This window comes from Mytilus californianus, unplaced genomic scaffold (assembly GCF_021869535.1).
Source record: "Mytilus californianus isolate M0D057914Y unplaced genomic scaffold, xbMytCali1.0.p SCAF_10, whole genome shotgun sequence".
Lineage (NCBI taxonomy): Eukaryota > Metazoa > Mollusca > Bivalvia > Mytilida > Mytilidae > Mytilus > Mytilus californianus.
In genome coordinates, this window is record NW_026262582.1 from 55,719,108 (window position 1) to 55,742,927 (window position 23,820).

Sequence of the window (23,820 nt, forward strand, 5' to 3'; positions counted from 1 at the left end):
CTATCCGACTCTTTCACAAGGTTCGGCCATGCATTTGGAGGGGGGGGGGGGGGTCCCTACATCAACTTCGGTGACTCATACCTTATCTAATTCATCGGGTACTATTCGTTCTGTCCCAGGTACGGCTATGGGCTTAAACTTGCCAGGTTCTAGACCCCCAGTATTCTATTGTGGGTATATGCTTCCCAACTCGGGCACCCAACCTTTACCCTCATGGTCTCAGCCACCTTGGCCACAGTCTTACCCTTATGGTGGGTTAATGCCAAACCAACCTGGTTTTTGGCCTTATAGGGAAAAATATCCATGGTCCCCCTTCTGGGGTAGCTACTGCTCCACCAGTAGCAGTATCTTTGACTCCTGCAGTAGCGCCTTCTTACCCTGTACCAGACTCTCGAGCTCAGTCTTCTAGCTCTTCTCATGGTAATCAGGGTTCTGAGTCTGCACCATCCTTAGATTGTTTTCAGAAGTTACGTTTGGACTTGGGTGAGTCTTTCAAGGCTGAGTTTAGTACTCAATCCAGTCGTATGTCTCTACTGGAGAATAGAGTTTCTTCTCATCAACCTTCTCCAGCTAAGTCTGTAGAATATGATGAGAGGGAGGTTGACGAGCTTTCTGTTTCCCCTGGGGGTCAAGAAAGGTCTTTCTTCACTGATGAGGATGTTGATAGTTCTTCTTCTCCCAAGGTATAGAAGACGGCCCCTGAGCCTACTTCTAAGTCAGCTCATCAACCTTCCACCATCGAAACTGAGGATCCGACTTCATCCTTGAAGGATCTTAGGGATAAGGTGAATACCCTGATGAGGGATGAAGCACATATCCCTTTTGCCTCTCATCCAAGCCGAAGAGACCTTCTTCAACTTTTGAAGCTTCCTGTGGTATTTCTCAGGATACTGTGACTTCTCACAATTCTTTTCCTGAATCTGGCCATATGGCATTTGCTTTACAAATTATCAATGAAGGTATTTCTAATTCGGCTAGTGAAAAGGTTGCTAATAACAATATCTCTGGATTTGGTATGTCTTCCTTTTCTGATCACTTCAAGTACAAAGATTTTGATATCTTTGATTCTTCGCTGGGTAGACTTGTTCCCATTTGTGACAAATCTTTTTCATCTTTATTGGGAACAAAGCCAGTAGATGGTCTTAGTCTCACTCAAACTGTTTGGGCAAAGACTGAGAATCTCCTTTGTAGTGCTTCTCAAGTTCTTGGCACAGCCGAACATTTTCTAGCTGCAACCGGACATTCGCTTAACAGCGAAGATTAGGTTGTTCCAGCAGAAGTACGATCTTTCTTACTTCAACTGGATAAAGCTCTAGGTTCATCTCAGTTGCTTTTAATGGGTTCTATTGCTAATTGCACCCTATCTAAAAGAGCAGAGTTTCTTGAAAAAACTTCTGTTGCTGAGTCTTTGAAAGATTCTTTACTGAAATCTCCACTTTCTGACAAGATGTTTGGTTTACCCTTACAGTGGGTTCAAGAGGAACTCAGCAAAAACCCTCCTCCCGTCAAAGTTAATGTACAAGTTAACAATGGCAAGAGGTCGGTTAATGCTACATCTAGCTCTACTAGTACTTCTGCTTCTGGTGGTCCTCCTTCTTCTGCTAAGAAAAGGAAGAATAACTACAGCAAACCTCAGAACAAATCCCATAACTCTGATAAAAGCTCAGGTAAGTCTTCTGGTGGTTTTAAGGGCCCCAAGAAATCTGGGTCTAGTACCTAGGTTCTTTCCCCCTCGTACGTTATTGACAGCTTCCCCAGGGGAAAATTTACTACAAATTCCTCAAAAATCAATACCAGTAGGGGGGAGGTTAAGTTTTTTCCTAAATCAGTGGAAGAAAATTACCTCGGACTGTTATGTGCTGTCAATAATTCGAGGGGGATAACACTTCAGTTCAAGAACCCATCTCCTCTGTCTGCAGTTCCGATAAGTTTGTCTCATACTCAAGACCCAGTCAAGTATCAACTTCTATCAGTAGAAGTAGAAACTATGTTACAGAAATCTGCAATAGAGGAGGTGTCGCTCTTAACTCTGTCTCTGGGATTTTATTCCCGTCTTTTTCTGGTTCCAAAGAAGACGTGAGGAATGAGGCCGGTCATAGACCTATCTATTCTGAACAACTTTCTTATTGTTCCCCATCTCAAAATGGAAACCAACAGATCAATCAGGGCTTCAATCCTTCCAGGAATGTGGACTACCTCTCTGGATCTTTCAGATGCTTACTTCCACATTCCCATTTCCCATACTTACAGGAAATTCCTTTGCTTCGTTTGGAACAACAAAGTTTTCCAGTTCAAAGCTCTCCCTTTTGGCCTATCTACAGCCCCTTTGGCTTTTACCAAAATCATGCAGGCAGCTATAGCTCACCTACATTCCCTGTCTATTCAAATTCATTCCTACCTGGACGATTCCCTTCTCAAGGAATTTTGCCCAATCAAATTGAGGGTTCAGACAGATTTGGTCATCAATTGCTTTCTCTCCCTAGGCTTCCTAATTTCCTGGAAAAAGTCAGAGATAGTTCCTTCTCAAGACTTTGTTTTCCTGGGAGAACATTTCCTAACAAATCTAGGCCTAGTTCTCCTCCCAGAGGAAAAATTTACAAAACTATGTCAGAAATACATTTATTCCTGACTGTTCAATCAGTCACAGCACGTCAATTCTTGCAACTTCTGGGTCTATTGAATTCTCTAGCAGATGTAATTCCATTGGGACACCTTCACATTCCTCCGCTTCAGTTTTATCTGGGTTCCAGCTTCACAAGAATGGGAAGCATTGATTCCAATCACTCAGCCTCTATTTTCACATCTTCAATGGTGGTTAGTACGGGAAAATGTAATGAGGGCCTATCTCTGTCCCCTCAAGTTCCCAGTCTAACTTTATTCACAGATGCCTCCACCCTCGGTTGGGGAGCATATCTGGAGGGGCTTACAATCAGGAGTCTGGAATCCAGATCTTTTGGAAGAGCATATCAATGTATTGGAAATGAAAGCAGTTCTGTTTGCACTGAATCATTTCGAACTGTCTCTAAAGAATCAGTCTGCCATTCTGGCCATGGACAACACAACAGTTGTAGCTTATCTCAAGAATCAGGGAGGAACTCACTCGCCTTCTCTTTATCAGATAGCCAGAGACATTCTCCTTCTGTGTTTTCAACTCCAGGTTCATCTAGTGGTGAGACATATTGCGGGGCACCTCAATATTCTAGCCGACACTCTATCCAGATCCCTTGCTCCAGTAAACACGGAGTGGGAACTACTTCAAGTAGTTTTCAAAGCTGTGACTCTTCATTGGGGGTCACCTCAGATAGATCTGTTAACGACCAGTCTCAATCACAAACTTCCCACATTTGTGTCTCCGGGTCCAGATCCGAAATCTTTTGCGGTAGACGCAATGAGCCTATCTTGGAAAGGAATGTTCGGGTACGCCTTCCCTCCTTTCAGGTTTCTCTCCCAAGTACTTCAGAAAATAGCAGAGGAGAATTGCAAGATCATAGTTATTGCTCCAGCATGGACCAAACAGTCTTGGTTTCCAGACCTTCTGCGCCTATCATGTGCTTGTCCTCGAGTTCTTCCTCTGAGACCAGACCTTCTGTCTCAAATCAAGGGCAAGGTTCTTTATCAAAATCCAGAAAAACTTCATCCACACGCCTGGCTTCTCTCAGGGTTAGCCTCAGAAAGAGAGGTTTTTCTGAAGGAGCAACCAAGCATCTCACAAAGTCTGTCAGAGACTCCACTAGCCTTGTCTATGATGCAAAATGGTCAATCTTCTCAGATTGGTGTAGTGAGCGGGAAATTGATCCTTTCCAAGTCACTGTACAACAATTAGCAGACTTTCTAGTTTTTCTTTTTGAATCCAAAGGATTATGTCCCTCTACTATTAAGGGATATAGATCAGCTATTTCAAGAACTATTCATATTTCTGGTGGTCCAAATTTTGGAAACAATGAGCATATTTCTCTTTTGGTTCGTAGTTTTAGTCTTGAAAAACCAAGACAAAAAACTTTAGTTCCTAAGTGGGACCTCGGGACTAGTTTTATCTTTTTTAAAACTTTCTCCTTTTGAACCAGCAGAAAAAATAGATTTAAGGTTTCTTTCCTATAAATGCTGTTTTCTTATAGCTTTGGCTTCTGGACGGAGAAGGAGTTAAATCCATGCCTTCTCTGTTTCTGATGCTTGCCTTCGATTTAACAGGGATAAATCTTCTGTTACTCTTTTAACTGATCCTGCTTTTTTGGCAAAGAATCAGATTCCAAATAAGGGTGCAGTACCAGTCGTGATTCCTGCACTCCTTAGTGATTCTATTTCTGTACTTTTATGTCCAGTAAGAATCCTTTCTATTTATCTGGATAGAACGAAGAGTTTACATTCTGTTTCTAACTCAAGACTCTTTATTCCTATTAAAAAAGGAATCTCAGATCTTTCTGTTAAAACTATTTCTACATGGATATGCAAATGCATATCTTTAGCTTATGGTTCTTCTAAGGCAGAACTTTTGGATAGTTTTAATGTTAAAGCTCATGATGTTAGGGGTATCTTTACATCCTGGACTCTGTTTAAAAGAGGGACGAAAGATACCAGAGGGACAGTCAAACTCATAGATCGAAAACAAACTGACAACGCCATGGCCAAAAGTAAAAAGACAAACCGACAAATAATAGTACAGATGACACAACATAGAAAACTAAAGACTAAGCAACACTAACCCCACCAAAAACTGGGGGTGATCTCAGGTGCTCCAGAAGGGTAAGCAGATCCTGCTCCACATGTGGCACCCGTCGTGTTGCTTATGTTATTACAAATCCGGTAAGTAGTCTAATTCGGTAGGTCACAGTGCATCTTTAGAAGAGGTACTGTCTGCAGGTTTCTGGAGAAATGAAAACTCTTTTATCTCTCATTACCTCCAATCTATGGCTACTTTTGCCGAGAGTTTATACTCTCTTGGACCTCTAGTTTCAGCACAAAGATTGAACTTTCCTCCTGTTTCTTCTGTTACAGGGGATTCAGCTTTACGTTAGATTCTGTTACTCAGAATTTATGATGGTAACATATTTATAGCTATAAAATAATCAAATTTTAAAGTAAATTTGGATTTTATTAGATTAGACTTACCATCATAAATTATAGGTCCCACCCGCCTCCCCTTCATCCCCTTTCCTTACATTTCTGTCTTGAGGAAAGGGGATGAAGGGGAGGTGGATTAGACTTACCATCATAAATTATAGGTCCCACCCGCCTCCCCTTCATCCCCTTTCCTTACATTTCCGTCTTGAGGAAATTGAATGGGAGAATATGGGTACACAGGGGTATATGTCCGGACCAGTGATAGTACGTTTATTTTTAGTCCGGGATATTCCATCTGACCTAATGACGCAGTTGGGGTACACTCAGAATTTGTGATGGTAAGTATTTATCTAATAAAATCCAAATTTACTTTAAAATTTGATTAAGTTCATCAAACATTTAATTCTAGGGAAAGGGCTTTAACTGAACAAAGAGAAAAGCTAAAATCGTGAAAATTGAACTTGACCTGTAACTTGTCGTGATAAAACAATAAACCAAATATCAAGTCAATATCTTCAAGCACGAAGAAAAAAAGTCTGGAAAACTGATTTGCCGGACTGACAGACGGACAGACAGACAGACAGACAGACAGAGTGCAAACCTAAAGTCCCCTTCCACTTCGTCGGTAGGGGACTAAAAAATACAATTATACCAAGAATAAGATTAAAAATAGTATATATTAGTTTACCTAGTTTACTTGTACATTAACTATCTCATATTTACTTGTTTTAATACTTGAACACTAATTATCTAATGTAAACTTGTACACTAATTATCTAATGTAAACTTGTACATTAATCAACTCCTGTTTAATTGTACATTAATCAACTCCTGTTTTATTGTACATTAAGTATATTCTGTTTACTTGAACATTTATGATTTTCTGTTTACGTGACACATGTACATTAATTATATTCTATTTACTTATACATTTATTATATTCTGTTTACTTGTACATACATCTGTCATGCTAGGAAACTTAAGCTGTGAATTCTGTACTAATTTTCCATCAAAGTAAACATTCAGTTGACTGACTGTAAATGGTCGTCTTGAACTACTTTGAACAATGTCTATACAATGCTAAAACAGACAAATTATACATACTAAGTACACTTTCATTCATTATTTTTGCCTGTCATTCCTCTAGCAAAAACTGTAAAATCAAAATGGCTGTATAGTTAGTTAACATGATGCCAAACAATCTCACAAGGCTTCATACAAATGTCTCAAAAAGCTTAGTGTTCTCGTGCAGCCATATGCCATAATGTGCATTAATGTGCATGTCCTATAACTCCCATTAAATTTGTTGAAGAAATTATCTTTCACTTTCTCCTGTTAAGTTTATTCATAATTTCCTAGATGCGGGGTAGATTTATAGCCTGACATAATGTACACATGTCTAATGTTGAAAGCTGCATGTTTAACGCTAGGTGAGTTTTTTTTGTGTCATTTTAGAAATGTCTCATTAACATGCACAATGCATCTCTTTTTATCTAATTGATATGGACTATTAAAACAAGCAACATATCAAAGATGACAGCTCTATGTAGGGAGATTTTAACTGTGTATCTCTTCTTTACAGCCAAAATAACATTGTTAATCAGAATTTTCAGGTAAAAGAAGACGAGGGCATTGTATAGTATCTTTAATTTGTGGTGAAATTTTTCTTAAATCTTATCCTAAAATGATGCTAAAATAGTTGCTCAATTATTTGTTGCATTTTTTCTAGATAAAAAGTTTTTAGACGAAAATATAGGAATTTATCATTGCTTTAATCCATTTTGCTTGCTTTCCAGATGATTTTCATGATAAAACTTGTTGAATGCAAGGATGTTCGTTATTTATTCAAACTACATTACATACTATCCAACAAGTATCACTATAAACAATATGCTTACTGTAAATTCAGAAATTATTGCGTGCATTTATTATTGCGATTTTTGAAAAATTAACAAAAATGTGAGTTTAACTATTGCGAATTTTGGAAAAGCTACGTACAGATATATGTATTTGATATCAGAATGGGAATTCTTATTATTGCGATACTCAGTAGTCGCGTTATTGGCATTAATAAAAACCTCGCAATAATTTCTGAATTTACAGTATTTGAAAACTTACTGTTTGCTAATTTAAGATCTAAAAAAAAACATTCAAAGACATGATATACTTGTACTAAAGTATTCCTTATACAATCAAGAACAAACATACCCAATGTCCATCTCCAATGGTTGTATTTTCCACAAGAACAGAGGAATGCTCCTTTTTGTTGAATACAGATATCACAATGTCAAACTCTGCAGTTACAAAACTTTCCAATCCACATCCTGCACTGGCTATAAAGCTGGAGGAAAATTTCAAACTTTTTAAAAGATATTTCAAGATGGTGCACTTTGTCTGTCACAATAAATATTTCAGGATCTTTTAATAATCAAAATATAAAATCATAAGTATCAAAATGATTAAGATCATGAATTTGTCTACAGTCAAAATAACATTTGAACTTATACATAAATTGTAAAAGAGAGGGATTTTTATTTGTTGTAATCTTTGAGACCAAATAATAACCTTTGCACCTTTATCTTTTTCTATAACCAGAAGAGATATTTCTGATTTACTGACCTGTTTTGACTAGCTTTCAGACTGATTAGATAGAATATATTTTTATAGATATAATATCCAGTATGTAAGCAACTATAGGTCACAGTACAGCCTTCATTAATTAGCAAAACCCATTGAACAATAAACAAATAATAAATATGTTAGACAACAACCAACGACAACCACCTAATTAAAGGCTACCGACTTGGGACAGGCATATAAATTATGTTTCAATCGCCCCCTAACTCAACCATTGCTCTTTATTACTGGGATCTATCTTTACAGGAAAGGTAGACAGTTTGAAAATCATTTCTGGCATTGACTGTCCTGTTGATAGGTCTATTGTATTATTAGATACCTGTATAGCTGTCTTCTGTAGGTTTGACCAGCTATGTTGTGTGGAGTAAGGTCAACTTCTGTGTCTAAACACAACCAAGCATGGAATGAGAATGCCACACCTGGCCATTTCTTGATACCAGCTGGTAAACTAACACACTAAAAAAGAATCAACAATATTGCAGTATCTTAAAAACTAACAAGCTGGAAATACATATTCAAATACTTGTTTTCAAATATAACTCTTCTTTGTATACTGTGTAGCCTATACATTTAAGGAAAGCCTATACATTCAGGGGGGTCTCATTGGGGGGTTCTGATCCCGGATCCCGCTTATTGTTTTGTCAGATTCCCGTATCCTGCTTACACTATGTACGTAAGCAATTCTCATTTTTTTTGTAATTTCCTGTGTCCCGCTAGACTTCATTTCCCGTTTTCACGGCACAATAATTTGACTTTCACGTGTCACGCTTACAAAAAATCGGCAATCCCTCGTCACGCTTAGAACCCAATGAGACCCACATTCAGGGTTATACATAATCTAAAGCAAGGATCCAGAAACAGAAATATTTGCCAGTCATGACTGATTTCAAATAGTTATGACGGAAATGAAATTCCAAAATTTAGTCAGATTAGACATTAGAATTTATCAAGATTGAATGCTTTCAATGCCCTTTATCAGATATTGTAATTTTTTATCATCAGTAGCCATAGCCTGAAAGTAGCATGGACGATTCCTCAGGAAATTGCAATTTTTGTTGTAAAATTCATTTCTATTCTAAGCTGCTGCATTCCACAAATCCTTATTAAATGTTTTCATAAATGTAAGAACTTTTATTTAGTGCATGCAGTTCATACAGGTTTATTTGTGCAATGATGGGTATGAAGTTTATTAATGACTGAAGTCCAATAGTTTCAGAACATTTTGTCTAACTGCTGAAGGCAGGTAACAGAACATATCTAATTTTAAATAACATTACACATTTTTAGCAAATTCAACTATGTAAACAAAAAGTTATCTGTCCTAATTATATGCTTAAACATGTTCCGTTTTCTACAAATGGTCGATCCTTTTAATTACCCATTCAAATTTTAATAGAGTAATGTCACAACCAATTTTGAACCCGTCTAATTCCTTGAAACTTAAGTTGCAGGCCAGAAGATAATAAGGAAATGAAATATTTCCAATATTATTACACCTAAAATTAAGGCTGTTGATGCAAATTGGAGCATCCCTTCACAAGCTTATTAAGTTGTTTTTCAATAATTATATTTGATGACCTTGTCCTTTGACCTAAAAATAGATACTACTATTATATTTGGTCCATCCTATATCATTAATGCTGAAACCTTGTACTAGGTTAGGCAACTATGTGAAGTATAGAGTCAACCTTGGTGTGTACATATGGACACATTGTTACGCTTAGACTGGATAAATGCTTGTCAAAGAATATTGTTCTCTTTATAATCTTTCATGAATGCACAGATCACCACAATGATGGCGTTTTCTATTAATGTGATGGATACAATAATCTTCTTAAACTTACATCATTATGTTCCTGTAGACTTAAGAAATGTAATGCCCCTTCATTTCCCTCTCTTCTGGCCATCGTTGACATAGCCCTCATTAGCCTGCTACAGTAGGGATTCTAAAAAATATGAAGCAAAAATACAATTCCTTTAACACTCTAAACTACATTGTCAAGTTCTCAACAAGATTATGTGTCCCATTTCCATGTTCAGTGAACCCACAAAATCCTAGTCAAAACCTTTATTTAGCATATCTTTTTAAACATTGAAATCATAATAAACATGTGTACTAAGTAAAATAAAAAAAAAACAATTTGTTGTGACCACATGTACAATTTCTGCCTTAAACCAAAACTTTAATCAGTTATGGCATGGATTGACCAATGAAGCAAACAGATGCACATATTAGAAATCATATGTAGGCAGGGCATTAAAATGCTTCACTACTTTTGTAGGTCAGGCATAAAACATTAGTAGTAGGTTTTATTTCTGTGGTGTAAGTGGAGTGTACATATTTCCCATGACTTCCTTAGATTACCTGGTCTTTTGTTTTATAGTATGGGTTTTCAAATTATCATTTTTGAGAGGACGAACATTGTGTTTGTAGTGCACCTTTTTATTCTGTTCCTTTTCATTTGTTTGGTCTAACAAGCATGCAAAATAGTGAAAATAGTGGAATTAATTACTTTTGGAGTGTCAGAAACTCGTTGGAAGTACTTGATAAATTGCATGCATATATTGGTGATTTTGAATCTGTTCAAAGTTTTGACTTTTCCACCCTATATACCACTTTGCCTCATATTCTTATTAAGAAAAATTCACACACCTAATTAAATGGGCATTTAAAAAGTGGGAATGCGAATACATATGTTCAAACTCTTTTAGGTCATTTTTTAGTAGCAACAAACAAAAGAACTATGTCAATTGGACATGCTTTGATACTATATCTGCCCTTGAATTTTTACTTGATAACATTTTTGTTCGCTTTGAAGATTCCGTATATCGTCAAGTTATCGGAATTCCAATGGGGACTAATTGTGCACCACTTATTGCAGACCTGTTCTTGTATTGTTATGAGTTACAATTTATGACTAAAATCAGCAAAGACCCATTGAAACAACATCTGATACAATAATTTAACAATACTTTTAGATATTTGGATGATATATTGGCTCTCAATAATGACGACTTCAGTATGTATACTAAAGAAATTTATCCTGTTGAACTTACTTTAAATAAAGCTATACTAACAATGACCACTGTCCTTTCCTCGATCTTGATATCAATATCATTAACGGGAAGCTTAATACAAAAATTTATGATAAAAGAGATGATTTTTCATTTCCTATCGTTAATTATCCATTTTTAGATGGTGACGTTCCCCTGTCACCATCTTATAGTGTTTATATATCTCAACTTGTACGATTCGATCATGTATGTAACAACGTATTAGATTTTAGCGAGAGAAATTTATGTATTACTGAAAAATTATTACACCAGGGTTTTCGATATCATAAACTAGTCAAAACATTTACTAAATTTTATCATTGGTTTAAGGACATCATTCGTAAATATAACTCAACATGCAGAAATCTTATACGTTCGGGTATTTCACATCCAATCTTTTATGGTAATATTCTTTACAAAGCACAAAAATGTCAGTATTCACCTCAAAAGCTAACAAAACCTTTAAACAGAATTATTAAGAAGGGATATAGTTACGATACTGTCCAGTAGACATGAATGCTTCAATAAGTTCTATCAGTGATTCATGTAGAAGTTCTGGCAACCTACAGAATGAAGAATTACAGCAGGCACTGGATAACTTAGGTATTCAGTCTTACTTAAAGGACAGTGGAGAAAGACTTGAGGAAGTATGTCAGAATATTATTGTTATCCTTCTGATGATAATGACAAAAGGTGTGGAAGGATCAAACACAGAGGCATGGAAGGTAAGTTTGCCTTATATCTCTTGCTCTCTTGAGAATAAATACTGATTGTTGTGTCAATGTGGTGTTTGTCTATTTTTCTTCTATAACCAATTTATGGATTTTTGTTCTGAGAATATTAATTACCAAATGACTTTCTTTGTTTGCTTCTATCTTATAGTTATGAATCAAATGATATTTAGTAGGGGTGTCAACTCGTTGAACAATCACTAATCGAGTACTTGTTGATTTTATCGAGCGATACTCAAGTACTCGCTCATTAATATATCTTCAAAAAGGAAACACAAAAATATGTATTTTACATTCTGTGGTTTGTTATTCCAACGGACGAAAAACCATCTACATAAGTATATGGGAGATGGATTTACACACCATAATTAATAGCTCATTACTTACAAGTACTAATTAAGTAAAAAAAAAAACAATAATCTAATCAACTTTGTAAATTACAGTCTGCTAGTAGTCTGTTGTTATTTATGTATTATTGTCATTTTGTTTATTTTCTTTTGTTTCCTATTCTGACGTCGGACTCGGACTTCTCTTATACTGAGTTTTACTGTGCGTACTGTTGTGCGTTTGTTTTTTCTACATTGGCTAGAGGTATAGGGGGAGGGTTGAGATCTCAAAAAACATGTTTAACCCCGCCGCATTTTTGCACTTGTCCCAAGTCAGGAGCCTCTGGCCTTTGTTAGTCTTGTATCATTTTTAATTTGTAGTTTCCTGTGTATAATTTGGAGTTTAGTATGACGTCCATTATCACTGAACTAGTATACATATTTGTTTAGGGGCCAGCTGAAGGACGCCTCCGGGTGCAGGAGTTTCTCGCTGCATTGAAGACCCATTGGTGGCCTTCGGCTGTTGTCTGCTCTATGGTCGGGTTGTTGTCTCTTTGACACATTCCCCATTTCCATTCTCAATTTTACTTTGAATCATTTTAATAAAAATACTGGTTTCTGTTGTATTTATTACCTGCCTACATACCGTAGAAGGGATTTTGCATTGAGCTTATTCTCCAATCTTAATCCATTGTTTATCAGTAGAGCTTAACTTTCTATTATATGAACTAATAACTAAATGAAGGGGAGTGGTTACAGTTTCATATTGTATTGTCATTTTATGATTTTGAGATATGTTTTATGAGATCTCTGAAAAATTATCAAATAAAACATAAGTTACTGTAAATATTAAAAAAATTTGTAAGGGGTTCCTTGGAACCCTGGTCTTGCTGTGATTCAGTGTATTTAATGTGCGAATCCTGAAATACCATTTTCACTGTATCCGCTATGAATTTCTGATGTAGAATGATAAATAAACAGACCACAAATTCATGATTTTTGAATAAATACGAAAAAATATATGATATGTACTGTTTTTATAAATTCATGATATAGGTCAGAGATGCGAATGGGGTTTTCATCATGCCTACAGCCATCCAGGTGTAAAATTGATACACAAATAGATAAATATTAAGAATATTTTACGAACAGAGCGTGCAAGAGATTTAAAAGCAGCAGTTAAGTTACATTTGCAGAAAAATGTACCTTTTAACATTATTATTAATGTTGTATAACTTAAAACAGGTTTTATTGCTTAGTTTGTTGATATTGAATTAAATTCCACTATAGCTGTTTTCGTTATGCGAGTCATGTTTACTGTCGAATAATGATACTTGACTTTCATTTTCACTGTAGGGCGATTCATTTCTATTGTATATGCGATGCATTTTCAGAGAAGGAAATTAATTAATTTTCATCATATAAAGTCTTAATTCAGCTGACTCTGTGACAAAATGTATGAAGTCAGAAGGACTGATTATATATGCATACTTTGTGGGTCCTATTATGCTAGTATTTTTACCAAAGACTAATTGACGTACTGTTCAGTTAAGTAGTCAATATTTATGAAAACAAAGTTTTGTTCCTGACAGCATTGTTTATTATTTATATTACATGAACACCCTGTGAATATTTTAAATAGACAGGTCTGTGAATTACTTGTAAACATCGCGAAATAAACATTATGTGTAACTCAAACTTGATTCAACTACAAATAAAGCATAACTGTTTTCTTTCTTTAGTACTGTTCGCTGTAAATTATTGTACTGTTCCTTGTGCAAAAGCCTATCAATATGGTAGAAATGTGTATGAAACGGCGTGACAAATTTTCAAAGCTTTTTCAAGAGAGTGCTTAACCTTTTCAAGAAAAATTCGTCATAAAAATATGTTATATTCATGGATGTTCTACTCCAGTATATTTTCGGATCAAATATTTGAATACGCAAGATATGAACGTGTATCACCTTAAAACGATGTGACGCATATCACCCGACCTTTGTGTAAGCTTGACCTTTGACTCAAGATCAAAATACTGGATTTCTTAGAAACTTGATTGCAATCAGGCGTGATTAGGGGGCTTCTCTTGCTCTAGTAAGTTCTGTTTCACGTCAAACAAATACAAAATTTAAGTTGTTTTAATCTTCAATAGGAAATGTTAGAAATGTTTAATGGTTGCTGCCTTAGCAAATATCCAAATTCGGAGACAGTTATCGATCCGTGTACTGAATTCAATAAATTCAATTCAACTAAGTAATAAGTTCCAGGTCGACGGGTTCAAACAGAAAGATTTTGAAAGCAGAGAAGACCGTGCATCTTATAAACAGCATGACTTTATCAGATGACATACGAGTACTAAAAATCCAGGATAAAAATAAGGCTTATATATAATTAGATACTCTAAATTCAGTCACGGAACCACAATGTCCCGGGTGTTTTCTAGTTTCAATAGAAACAGCAGATGTTTTACTAATGAACGGTGCAGAATTATAACGAAATCACGCAACGAACGTACAGAAAATAAAATCGACGAACGGTACACAACGCACAACGTCAGGAATCAACCATACGTTGGTAATACCCGTGTATATTAAAGTACCCCATACAGAAAAAATGATAGGATGGCCAACTGCATTGCTCAACTGGCCGCCAGTTGAACAAACAGTTGAGGGCCAGTTGAAGGCTAGCTGGCCATCAGTTGAGCAAATAGTTGAGGGCCAGTTGAGGGCTACATGGATTTTTGCCATGCAAATTAGGTAGCCCTCAACTATCAAATGCTCAACTTCATGCAAATTAGTTGAGCAAGGTTGAGAAAATATCATAGTTGAGGGCTTGGTGTCCAACAGTTGAGCAATTAGAGTTGAGGCTACCTGGCCAACAGTTGAGGACCAGGTCATTAAAAGTTGAGGGCTAGGTGGCCAATAGTTGAGGGCCAGGTCATTAAAAGTTGAGGGCTAGGTGGCCAATAGTTGAGGGCCAGGTCTTTAAAAGTTGATCATTACATGTATCTGGTCATTGCAAACTGATGACTACACATTGTAGAAAAATTAAATTTAAATTGTGTATTTTATATAGCCAAAATACTGCTGAAAGATCTTAACACACAACAGACTACATGACAGCTTTATCCTTGCTTTTTAAAAGTTATTATCTAGTAAATAAAATCTAGTTAATCCTGCAGCCATATTAATCTTTATGCAAGGAGAAGTATTTAGATATATATTGAAATATTCAAAACAGAAAGTGTTGTTCAACCAGAAAAAAAATTATATATATTTATCTGTCATTTGTGGATAGATGTCTTATTTGCAGTCATACCCCAGATCTCTAGTTTTATACAAAATTCATTATATTAGAATATTCTTATTTTATTAGTAATACTTTCTAGAACAAATTGTCTTAATAATAAAATAAATATGTCTCCTGTGTTACACATTTTGATAATATATAAATTAATGCATAAATATATTGTCTAAATTTTTTTTTCTTCACTCTAAAAAGTTAAGAAGACACTTTAAATATCACTATTTTGAACTAAAAGAGCATATACACTTATTCAAAATGGTGGAAATTCTAATCCAATGTACTTACCAAAAGATGTTTCCATAAATATGTGTTAAAACATCAATCTTCCTAAATCCAAGAGTCATGTCATCAGAAGAATACACTGCACTATTCAATGTCAATACAGTTATTTGTAACTTTTTGATCTACATCCATTGTAAAATTCATATTTTATTCATGATAGCTAGAAGACATCTTTGCTTGCCATGTGCATGCTCAAGCCCAGTTAAAATTTTAAATGTTTGAGGTTGTTTAGGGTATTTTGACAGTGTGATCCCTTTGAAATTTGCCCCTAATAATAACTGTTAATTACCTAAATCATGAATATTTGATATATATATATTAATAATATATATAAAATACTGTTTGTTTTTTTCAATTTATCTTTATGTTATGAGTTATAGTTAAGTTAAAATACAGAAAAATGTATAAAAACATGTGCTTCCCTTAATTTGGCCTCAAACTCTGTGTACATTTATAATAGTACTTCCTGTCTACTTGCATTATACACAGAGATAAAATGGAAAACAGATGGCACATAACATTTATATCACCAGCTCATATTTCTAATTGCTCAACTTTTGCTCAACTATATGAAAAGTTTAACCAAAGATCAATTGCTCAACTTTTCCTCAACTACAAAAAAAATCAAAGTCTGAATGCTCAACTTTTCCTCAACTACAAAAAATTCAAAGTCTGAATGCTCAACTTTTGCTCAACTATATGAAAACCAAAGATCAAATGCTCAACTTTTCCTCAACTTAATGGCCAGCTACAGTTGAGGGCCAGTTGAGTGACATCTATCAAACATACAGTGCTTGGCCAGGTTTGAGTTGAGCTAAGATGCTCAACACCTAGCCCTCAACTATTTTGCTTAAAACAGCTAGCCCTCAACTGTCCGCCACATTGCCCTCAACTGGCCCTCAACTTTTTTTTCTGTAGGAGGTAAGCATCTACGACTAGCTTGCATTTCAAATTGTAAATATCATCAATATTAAAGTCATTAAAAGACTATTTTCAGTTGTCACATGTCGAATTATCATATGAAAATTCATCGCTCCTCCAAAAATTCCACATCAGAAATGATCGCACTTGCAGTGATAATTCATCGCATTTATAGTTAAAATGAATCACATTCAGTAATCAATATTAGGGATTCTGCTGCTTTAAATACACTTTTTGGACTTTAATCCTGTTATTTTACATTAAAAAGTTATATTCTAATGAAACTGTGTTAAAAAATACTTTCAAATCATTTATTTTGTATTTTCAAAATGTAAACACACGCAGTTTTTCCCATCATCCTTTATTCTACAATAGACATACTCGCATACGACAGTGAAAATGAACTAACTGGATTCGCACTTTATATACACTGGTTATTGCTGCTGTCAGTGTAAAATTGTAATGTTGATTTAAAAAGTGAGTCTATCTATCAGTAAAATACAGAATTTAAAAAAAAAATTCAAACTTTTTCTTCAGATGCTATTTCTTGGTCTTGAAGATTAGCTTCTGTCCAAGTTTCATAACAATCCATGAAGGTTTACAAATTTATCATGTCAAAAAAATTTAATCCTTCACTGTATGTAAATTTCAAGGCCATGAATGAATATAGACCCAGAAGGGTTAGGAGAAACACACAATCATTTTTGAATGGCCCAACTGTAAAAAACTAAGTCCATATACATGTATCAGAAAAATAACAAAAATGAAAAAAAAAAATTTCGAAAGTTTGCTTCAGACATTATCTCTTAATCATAAAAAAGCTTCTGCTAAAGTTTCGTAAAATTCTATGATGGTTTGACAAAGTAATTGATGTGCAACAATATTTAACCCCAGACTGTATCTACTTATTAACTGTAAAAAAAACACTTAGTCCATTTATCAGTAAATACGGGAAAATGAAGATAAAGATTTTCAATATTTTGCTCTGGATACAGTATTTTGGTCATTATCAAGCTTCTGTCAAAATTTCATAAAATTCCATGAAGGTTTGACAAAGTCATTGATGACTGATAAACTTTAACCTCAGGCTGAGCCTGAATGTTAACTGTAAAAAAGCTTCTGTTTAACAATTCGAACTAGAAAACTAACAGCCTGATTTATGTACAAAACAAAAAACGAAAAACAAATATCATATACAGCAACTAACAACAACCACTGAATAACAGGATCCTGACTTGGGAAATACAGAATGTGTCAGCGTTAAACCTATTTGCAGGCTGTTCGAATTAGAATGTGCTATACTGTTTGTAATGAAAGGTACAGTCAAACTTCCAAACCAAATCTTTGTATCTATGAAAGAATTTAGTAAAGGATATTTATGTTAACAAAATCCTTGACTGAATAATTTACCAGTAGTACATGTGCTTGTGTTAGCGAAAAATGAAGTTCAAAATTGGGAATTTTTGTAATTTTTATTAAATTTTCTCTTCGACTTTTGAGATTTTATAAAACTGGTATTTGCAGTTAAAGACATGAAGTCATATTATTTCTTTTGGAAGCAATGATAAATGTGCATACGATAAAAGTTTGATTACATCTCAGCAGTACAGTTTCATTTCAAACCTTAATTAAATTTCGATATTAAATTTATTAAGTTTAATATTTTTATTTAGTAGTTTTAAAAATGACAAAATATTTCTTTCTTATCAAATTCAATGGGTGATTTTGCACATTCATATATTTTTTTCAGATATGAAATCCTGTGATAAGAATCCTTTGATGTCATAAACAAAACTAGTAAACACACGACATTAAATGTTCACTATCTCTATCAACTCCCCTTAAGACACATTTGTTTTTCCATGAATATAAAACATGTTCATATATAAATTTGCAATACCTGGTTTTCTTCTTCGTCAAGTCTTAGAAGGCTAATCAGTTTCTTGAGTTCTGTTGCTGTAATTGACTTGGTACCCAAACATTCTAATAAACCTATCAAATAACCTACAAATATATAAATTCATTCTTGTAAGCCAAGATGCTACAACTTTATAATGAAGCCTAGTCCTTAATAATTGATATACTTTTATGATAACTACTTTTTCTGAACTTTTCCACACTTTCCGTAAGTTTATCAAAAGAATTTAAAGTACTAAGGGTCTAATCTGGCACAAATATATGGATAAAGGTGTTAAAACATGGTACCATCTGAAAGTTTAAACTGTGGGGTAAAACTAGGATTCATAGGTTTGTTCAATATCATATCTACAGCCTTTTTACATAGCACCAATCATTGCCACTCTTTCCCTTTACTTGAAGTAACTTTATAGTGCTTTGGCTTTTCTTTTGAGGTCCTTTTGGTAATAATAAATATTATACATTTTTGACACTTAGAATTCAGATGGAAGGTATTGAATGAGTTTGGACTACCTATAAAAGAGAGGCAAAAGATACCAAAGGGACAATCAAACTCAAAAGTCGAAAATAAACTGACAACGCTATGGCTAAAAAAAGAAAAAGACCAACAGACAAACAAAAGTACACAAAACACAACATAGAAAACTAAAGACTGAGCAACATTAACCCCACCAAAAACTGGGGGTGATCTCAGGTGCTCCGGATGGGTAAGCAGATCCTGCTCCACATATGGCACCTGTCGTGTTGCTCGTGTTAGTACAAACCTGGTAATAAGTCTAACTTGGTAGGTCACATTCCGGAAAAGGAGACAGGATTTTAGTTACACCATTAGGAACATATCTGCTATCATCTGTGAAACGGATATTCCATAACGGTCAACCAACTCGTGATGGCGTCCATAAAATTTACGAAGGGATGAATTCAACTTCACCACTTGGAACTCTTGGTTTAATAGCTTCCTTGTGAGTAGCAACCCTCTATCAAGGAAATCATGATAGGAAATACAAGCCCTGGAGTATCGTATGGTATCGTATCAAATAACATAACATACATCATTCCATCTCTTTACCTACCCTGTTTTAACCTACCTAACAATCAACTACTTCACCTACCAACAGCCTTGGTATTAATCTGTTTTGACCTCTCTAGGACCTGTTGTATAGCACTTATCATTCCATCCCTGCAGCAATTCATTTTGTTGTAGGTTTTTGCACATAGAGTACCTAAAGACTCTGACAACCACATCTGTAAGTCATGTGACTGTATATCTGGTAACCAGTGTAGTAACATAATAGCAGCCTGTGTATTATGGACAACCAGATGTTTTGTACCATCAAATTCTGTCTCTACAACCTATTCAAACAACAAACATCTTAATTAATGTTTTGTTTCTAAGGTCTATTTTTTTTCTCTAACTTACAAACTTGACATCAAGATAATAACCAAAGCTTCAGGAATACAACAGTCTCAAAAGCAAAAACAGAGATGTTTAAAAAAATCTTTAATACTGTGAAAGTACTTTTATTCATGGGGTACCAATTTTGTGGTTTTCGTGGATGGCTTTATCCACGAATTTAAGTGTCCAACGAAATATAACAAATGTTGTCCAAATCAAAACATGGAAAGATCCCCATGTTGGTTTGACTACATGGATAGGGACATATTATCTAGAGAATACATCGTATATCAGCAAACGCACTATGAACTATATATATATACAAAAACCTAAACTGTACCTTTTAATTCTCATGAAAAATTAGTTTGATCGATGACAGTCAGACTTCCAGTGATGATATGCGATGATGAAGTGTTCATTTTATCTCCTCATAATTCTCATACGAAAAAAAATTTCATATTTGGTTTGCTTTTTATTTCATAAGAATTAATTCTACAATTCAAGTACATTTATAGCATTTTCTAGGTAACCTTTTTCTTCAAGTGACATGTTTATGGCCTAATTAACACCTTTGATGATAGTCAATCTGTTGATCATTAGATCTCAGGTTAATTAGTGTCATGACTTCTAATTACATGTGTGGAACAATTAAAATGTTTACTTTGAAATTTCTTTCAAACGAGACAATTTGTTAGCATAGATGAATCAGCTTATTTCTTAAGGCAATCATTTTGGAAAAATTAAATGAATGTTGTCAAAATGAAAGACAAACAAGTAGTGAAAATTAACACCTTACTTTACAATATCCCACAAATCATTATAAAGCAGCAAATGATTATTTTCAAGAATCTTCGTTTTGGATGGCTTCAAATTTTACACTTAATTTTTTTCAGAAAACAAAAAATCCACGAATTTAAGAACCCACGATCATTTAACTTTTGCTCAAACCATGAAAATTGATACACAAGAATGAAAGTACTTTCACAGTATATTAAGTATCTTCTAAATGAAATAACTTACCTTATCACATATTTGTTACGAATACGTTGGGTTTTGCTTATGTAATAACCTCGAAATTGCCCGGGGCAAAAAAGAGGTTATTGGTTATTGTGCCCTGATTCCAAATGACGTGACGTCATTGCGTCCTTAACGACAATGGAGAACAATGACGGTGCTCGTTTCATGCAGTGGAGGAAAGCGATACGGCAGACTTTATAGAGCAAATGAAAAACTAACACAAAAAAAAAACTGAAAGTGACATTAAAATTCTAAAGGAGTGATTAAAAAGTGCCAGAGAATTACGCAATCCAGAGAATATTCCAGTTGAAGCGATGAATATGTATCTGGCAAGATTCTACATAGCCGTACGTACAAAAGATAAGAAAGAATATGAGCCAGATTCGCTAAAGTGCATTCAATCATCCATAAATAGATATCTGAATGAAAAAAGCAACATCAGTATTATAAAGGACAAGGAATTTGCTCACTCTCGGAATGTTCTAGGAGTGAAGCGCAAAGCATTGAAAGGGAAAAGACTTGGAAACAAAAAAAGACGTGCAGACCCCTTCACTTCTGATGAAATTGATTCCTTGTTCAACACTACTCTGCTAGGAATAAGTAAGTTTTAATAATCAAGTATTAATAAAGTATTTAAGATTTATTTTATAGTTAAAACGCAGTTCCCATTTTATAATGGGATAGTAATTAAAGTCCGTCAAAAGTTTCAGTTATACAATAACTATAGTTGTATTTTTAATATTATGCCTAATTTTTTTTATTATAAATTAAAAAGTGATTTCCAGAGAATCTCCTCTCAATTAATAGAATTTCTTTGAATAAAAGAAAAAAAAGTAGTTGTATTTGTATAATGTAAGTAAACTTGAATATAAATTACTCATATATAATATATATATATATACATGTAATTTCGCATAATTTCATATTCGGAGTACTTCTACTTTAGCGGACCCCATAAAAAGTACGGGAAACTATAGTAAATAATAGTATATAGGGATTGGTCGCGCCAAAAAGTTAAAAACGAAAATAGCCCAAAAATAAAAAAAATAAGGTCAAAATCGAATTCCCCAGGTGAAGTTTTGTTTAAAAAACTGTTGTTTTAAACAGTTTTTTAAATTAGAATTACAATATCTAACAGAAAGACGTTTTGGTAAGTGTACAAAATGTCCATGCTTCCGTTACTCAGGTAGGTATATCACGTGATAAAAATTCCATTATCGGTGACCTCTACGTCATGAATATTCATGAAATAAGTTACGTCATTGTCAACCGTAACGTAAAATCAGCTGTGTTTTTGTTTACAAAATTTACAATGTAAATACGGAAATGCCGATCAAGTTAAAAAATTTGTTTATTATTTGTGAAAGCATTGAGAAAATTATTCAGTGGTGTATTTCTATAGGATTAATTCTAGATTTAACTGGAGAGGTATGTAAAAAGTGTAGCCATGGACATTTTGGATTAAGAAAAAGACAGTTCTTTTTCAAACGACATTTTTTATTGGAAGTGCAGTAACAAAAAATGCAGTAAAAAAGTTTCTATCAGAAACGGATCCTGGTTTCAAGTACATAATCTAAGTTTGGAAAAAATATTATTCATTACGTATTTCTGGATTTACAAAATAGACCAAGAATTTGTAAAGCATGAACTTTCCATTTGTAACCAAACAATCACAGATTAGTACAATTATTGCCGTGAAGTCTGTATAGAAATTTTGAAAATAGACAGTGAAAAAATAGGAGGAGATAGCATAATTATTGAAATAGATGAAAGTAAATTTGGGAAAAGAAAATACCACAAAGGGCATCAAGTAGAAGGTCAGTGGGTGTTTGGAGGTATTGAAAGAGACAGCAAAAAAAGTTTTTTTGCCACAGTGGAAAATCGAACAAAAGAAACATTACCAAAATTAATAAAAGACAATATAAAACCAGGAACAACAATAATTAGTGACTGTTGGAAAGCATATGATTGTCTAGATTCAGAGGGATTTGAGCATTTGAAAGTCAATCATTCCGTGAATTTTGTACACCCAGAAACAGGAGCGCATACAAACACCATTGAAAGTACTTGGCGTGCACTTAAAAAATCACTACCAAAATACGGCACGGTAAAATCACTTTATGATACTTATTTCAGTCAATATTGTGTACGAAAGAAATATATAATCGGCTCTGAAGACACTTTCATAGCATTTATAACCCTCATAAAAAAAGTGTCTAATCCAGAAAAACAAAAACAAACATTGATTACGACAGAAATTATCACCATCAGTGAACTGCAACCTGTAACTGAGTACTACACGAAATAACAAACACATTAAATTCTAGTCTGGATGATTTTCAAGCTTAAATGGGTAAGTGCTTTAGATTTATTTAAAATTGTTCAGTTACACTAGTTAAAAGCAATCTTTAAAAATCATTTGCATCTTCGTCTTTTGAAGTGGTAACAACAATGGCCGCTGTTTATATTCTAGCATAGCAACGTAAATTGGGGTTATCGGTCATGCGCATAAACTGTGCATCTTCCAACTTCCGGAGTCCGCTAAAACAGATTCTACCCTCATATTCAATGTATGTTATTTTAGGTAACCCTGAAGCCTTAACAAACACAGTATGGTTAAATAACTGTCTCCATTTTGGAATGAGAAGCAAGAGCATACAGATATGTTATTTGGTGATGTAACCATGAAAGCAACATCTGAAGGAAAGCACTATCTTGAATATTCTAAAAGAATGACAAAAACAAGACAAGGGGAGTCTGGAAATACAAGGTCGTTTGCACCTAAAATGTTTGAAAACCCAGGTAAATACCGTATAGAATTACATCATGATATTTTAATCTTACAAAAACATTTATTTGTAATATCAATTCATATTAACTTACAATAAAACTACTTTGCAGCAATCGGAACAGAACACAAAAAAAGCCGAAATCGTATTCTTAATACATAACAAAACATATATTCTCTGCAATTTACATTTAAGAATATTTGAAAAAAAAATGTTATATGTTTTGAAAAAAGAAGTTTCTTCTTTTATTTTGTATGGTTAATCATTGGTCTTCTTTGTAGGTGACCCAAGATGTCCTGTAAATGCATTTAAAGAGTTCAAGAAAAGACTGCCTGTTGATACTTTGACACCAGGCAGTAGGATGTATCTGTCAACACTCCACAATATTA

At 34.3% G+C, this 23,820-nt stretch overlaps 1 protein-coding gene across 2 annotated transcripts in view; it reads right to left on the reverse strand.

The window, feature by feature from the left end:
- Nucleotides 1-23,820, reverse strand: part of LOC127718864 (neurobeachin-like protein 1) — a 406,320-nt gene that overhangs the window by 320,582 nt on the left and 61,918 nt on the right. For both annotated transcript variants that reach the window (XM_052224913.1, XM_052224914.1), the window contains 6 exons: nucleotides 19,342-19,582; nucleotides 18,213-18,316; nucleotides 9,540-9,641; nucleotides 8,015-8,151; nucleotides 7,267-7,399; nucleotides 6,019-6,138 (listed from right to left, as the gene is read on the reverse strand). In XM_052224913.1, coding sequence (XP_052080873.1) covers nucleotides 6,019-6,138; nucleotides 7,267-7,399; nucleotides 8,015-8,151; nucleotides 9,540-9,641; nucleotides 18,213-18,316; nucleotides 19,342-19,582 — 837 coding nt within the window. The remainder of the gene's footprint in view (nucleotides 1-6,018; nucleotides 6,139-7,266; nucleotides 7,400-8,014; nucleotides 8,152-9,539; nucleotides 9,642-18,212; nucleotides 18,317-19,341; nucleotides 19,583-23,820) is intronic.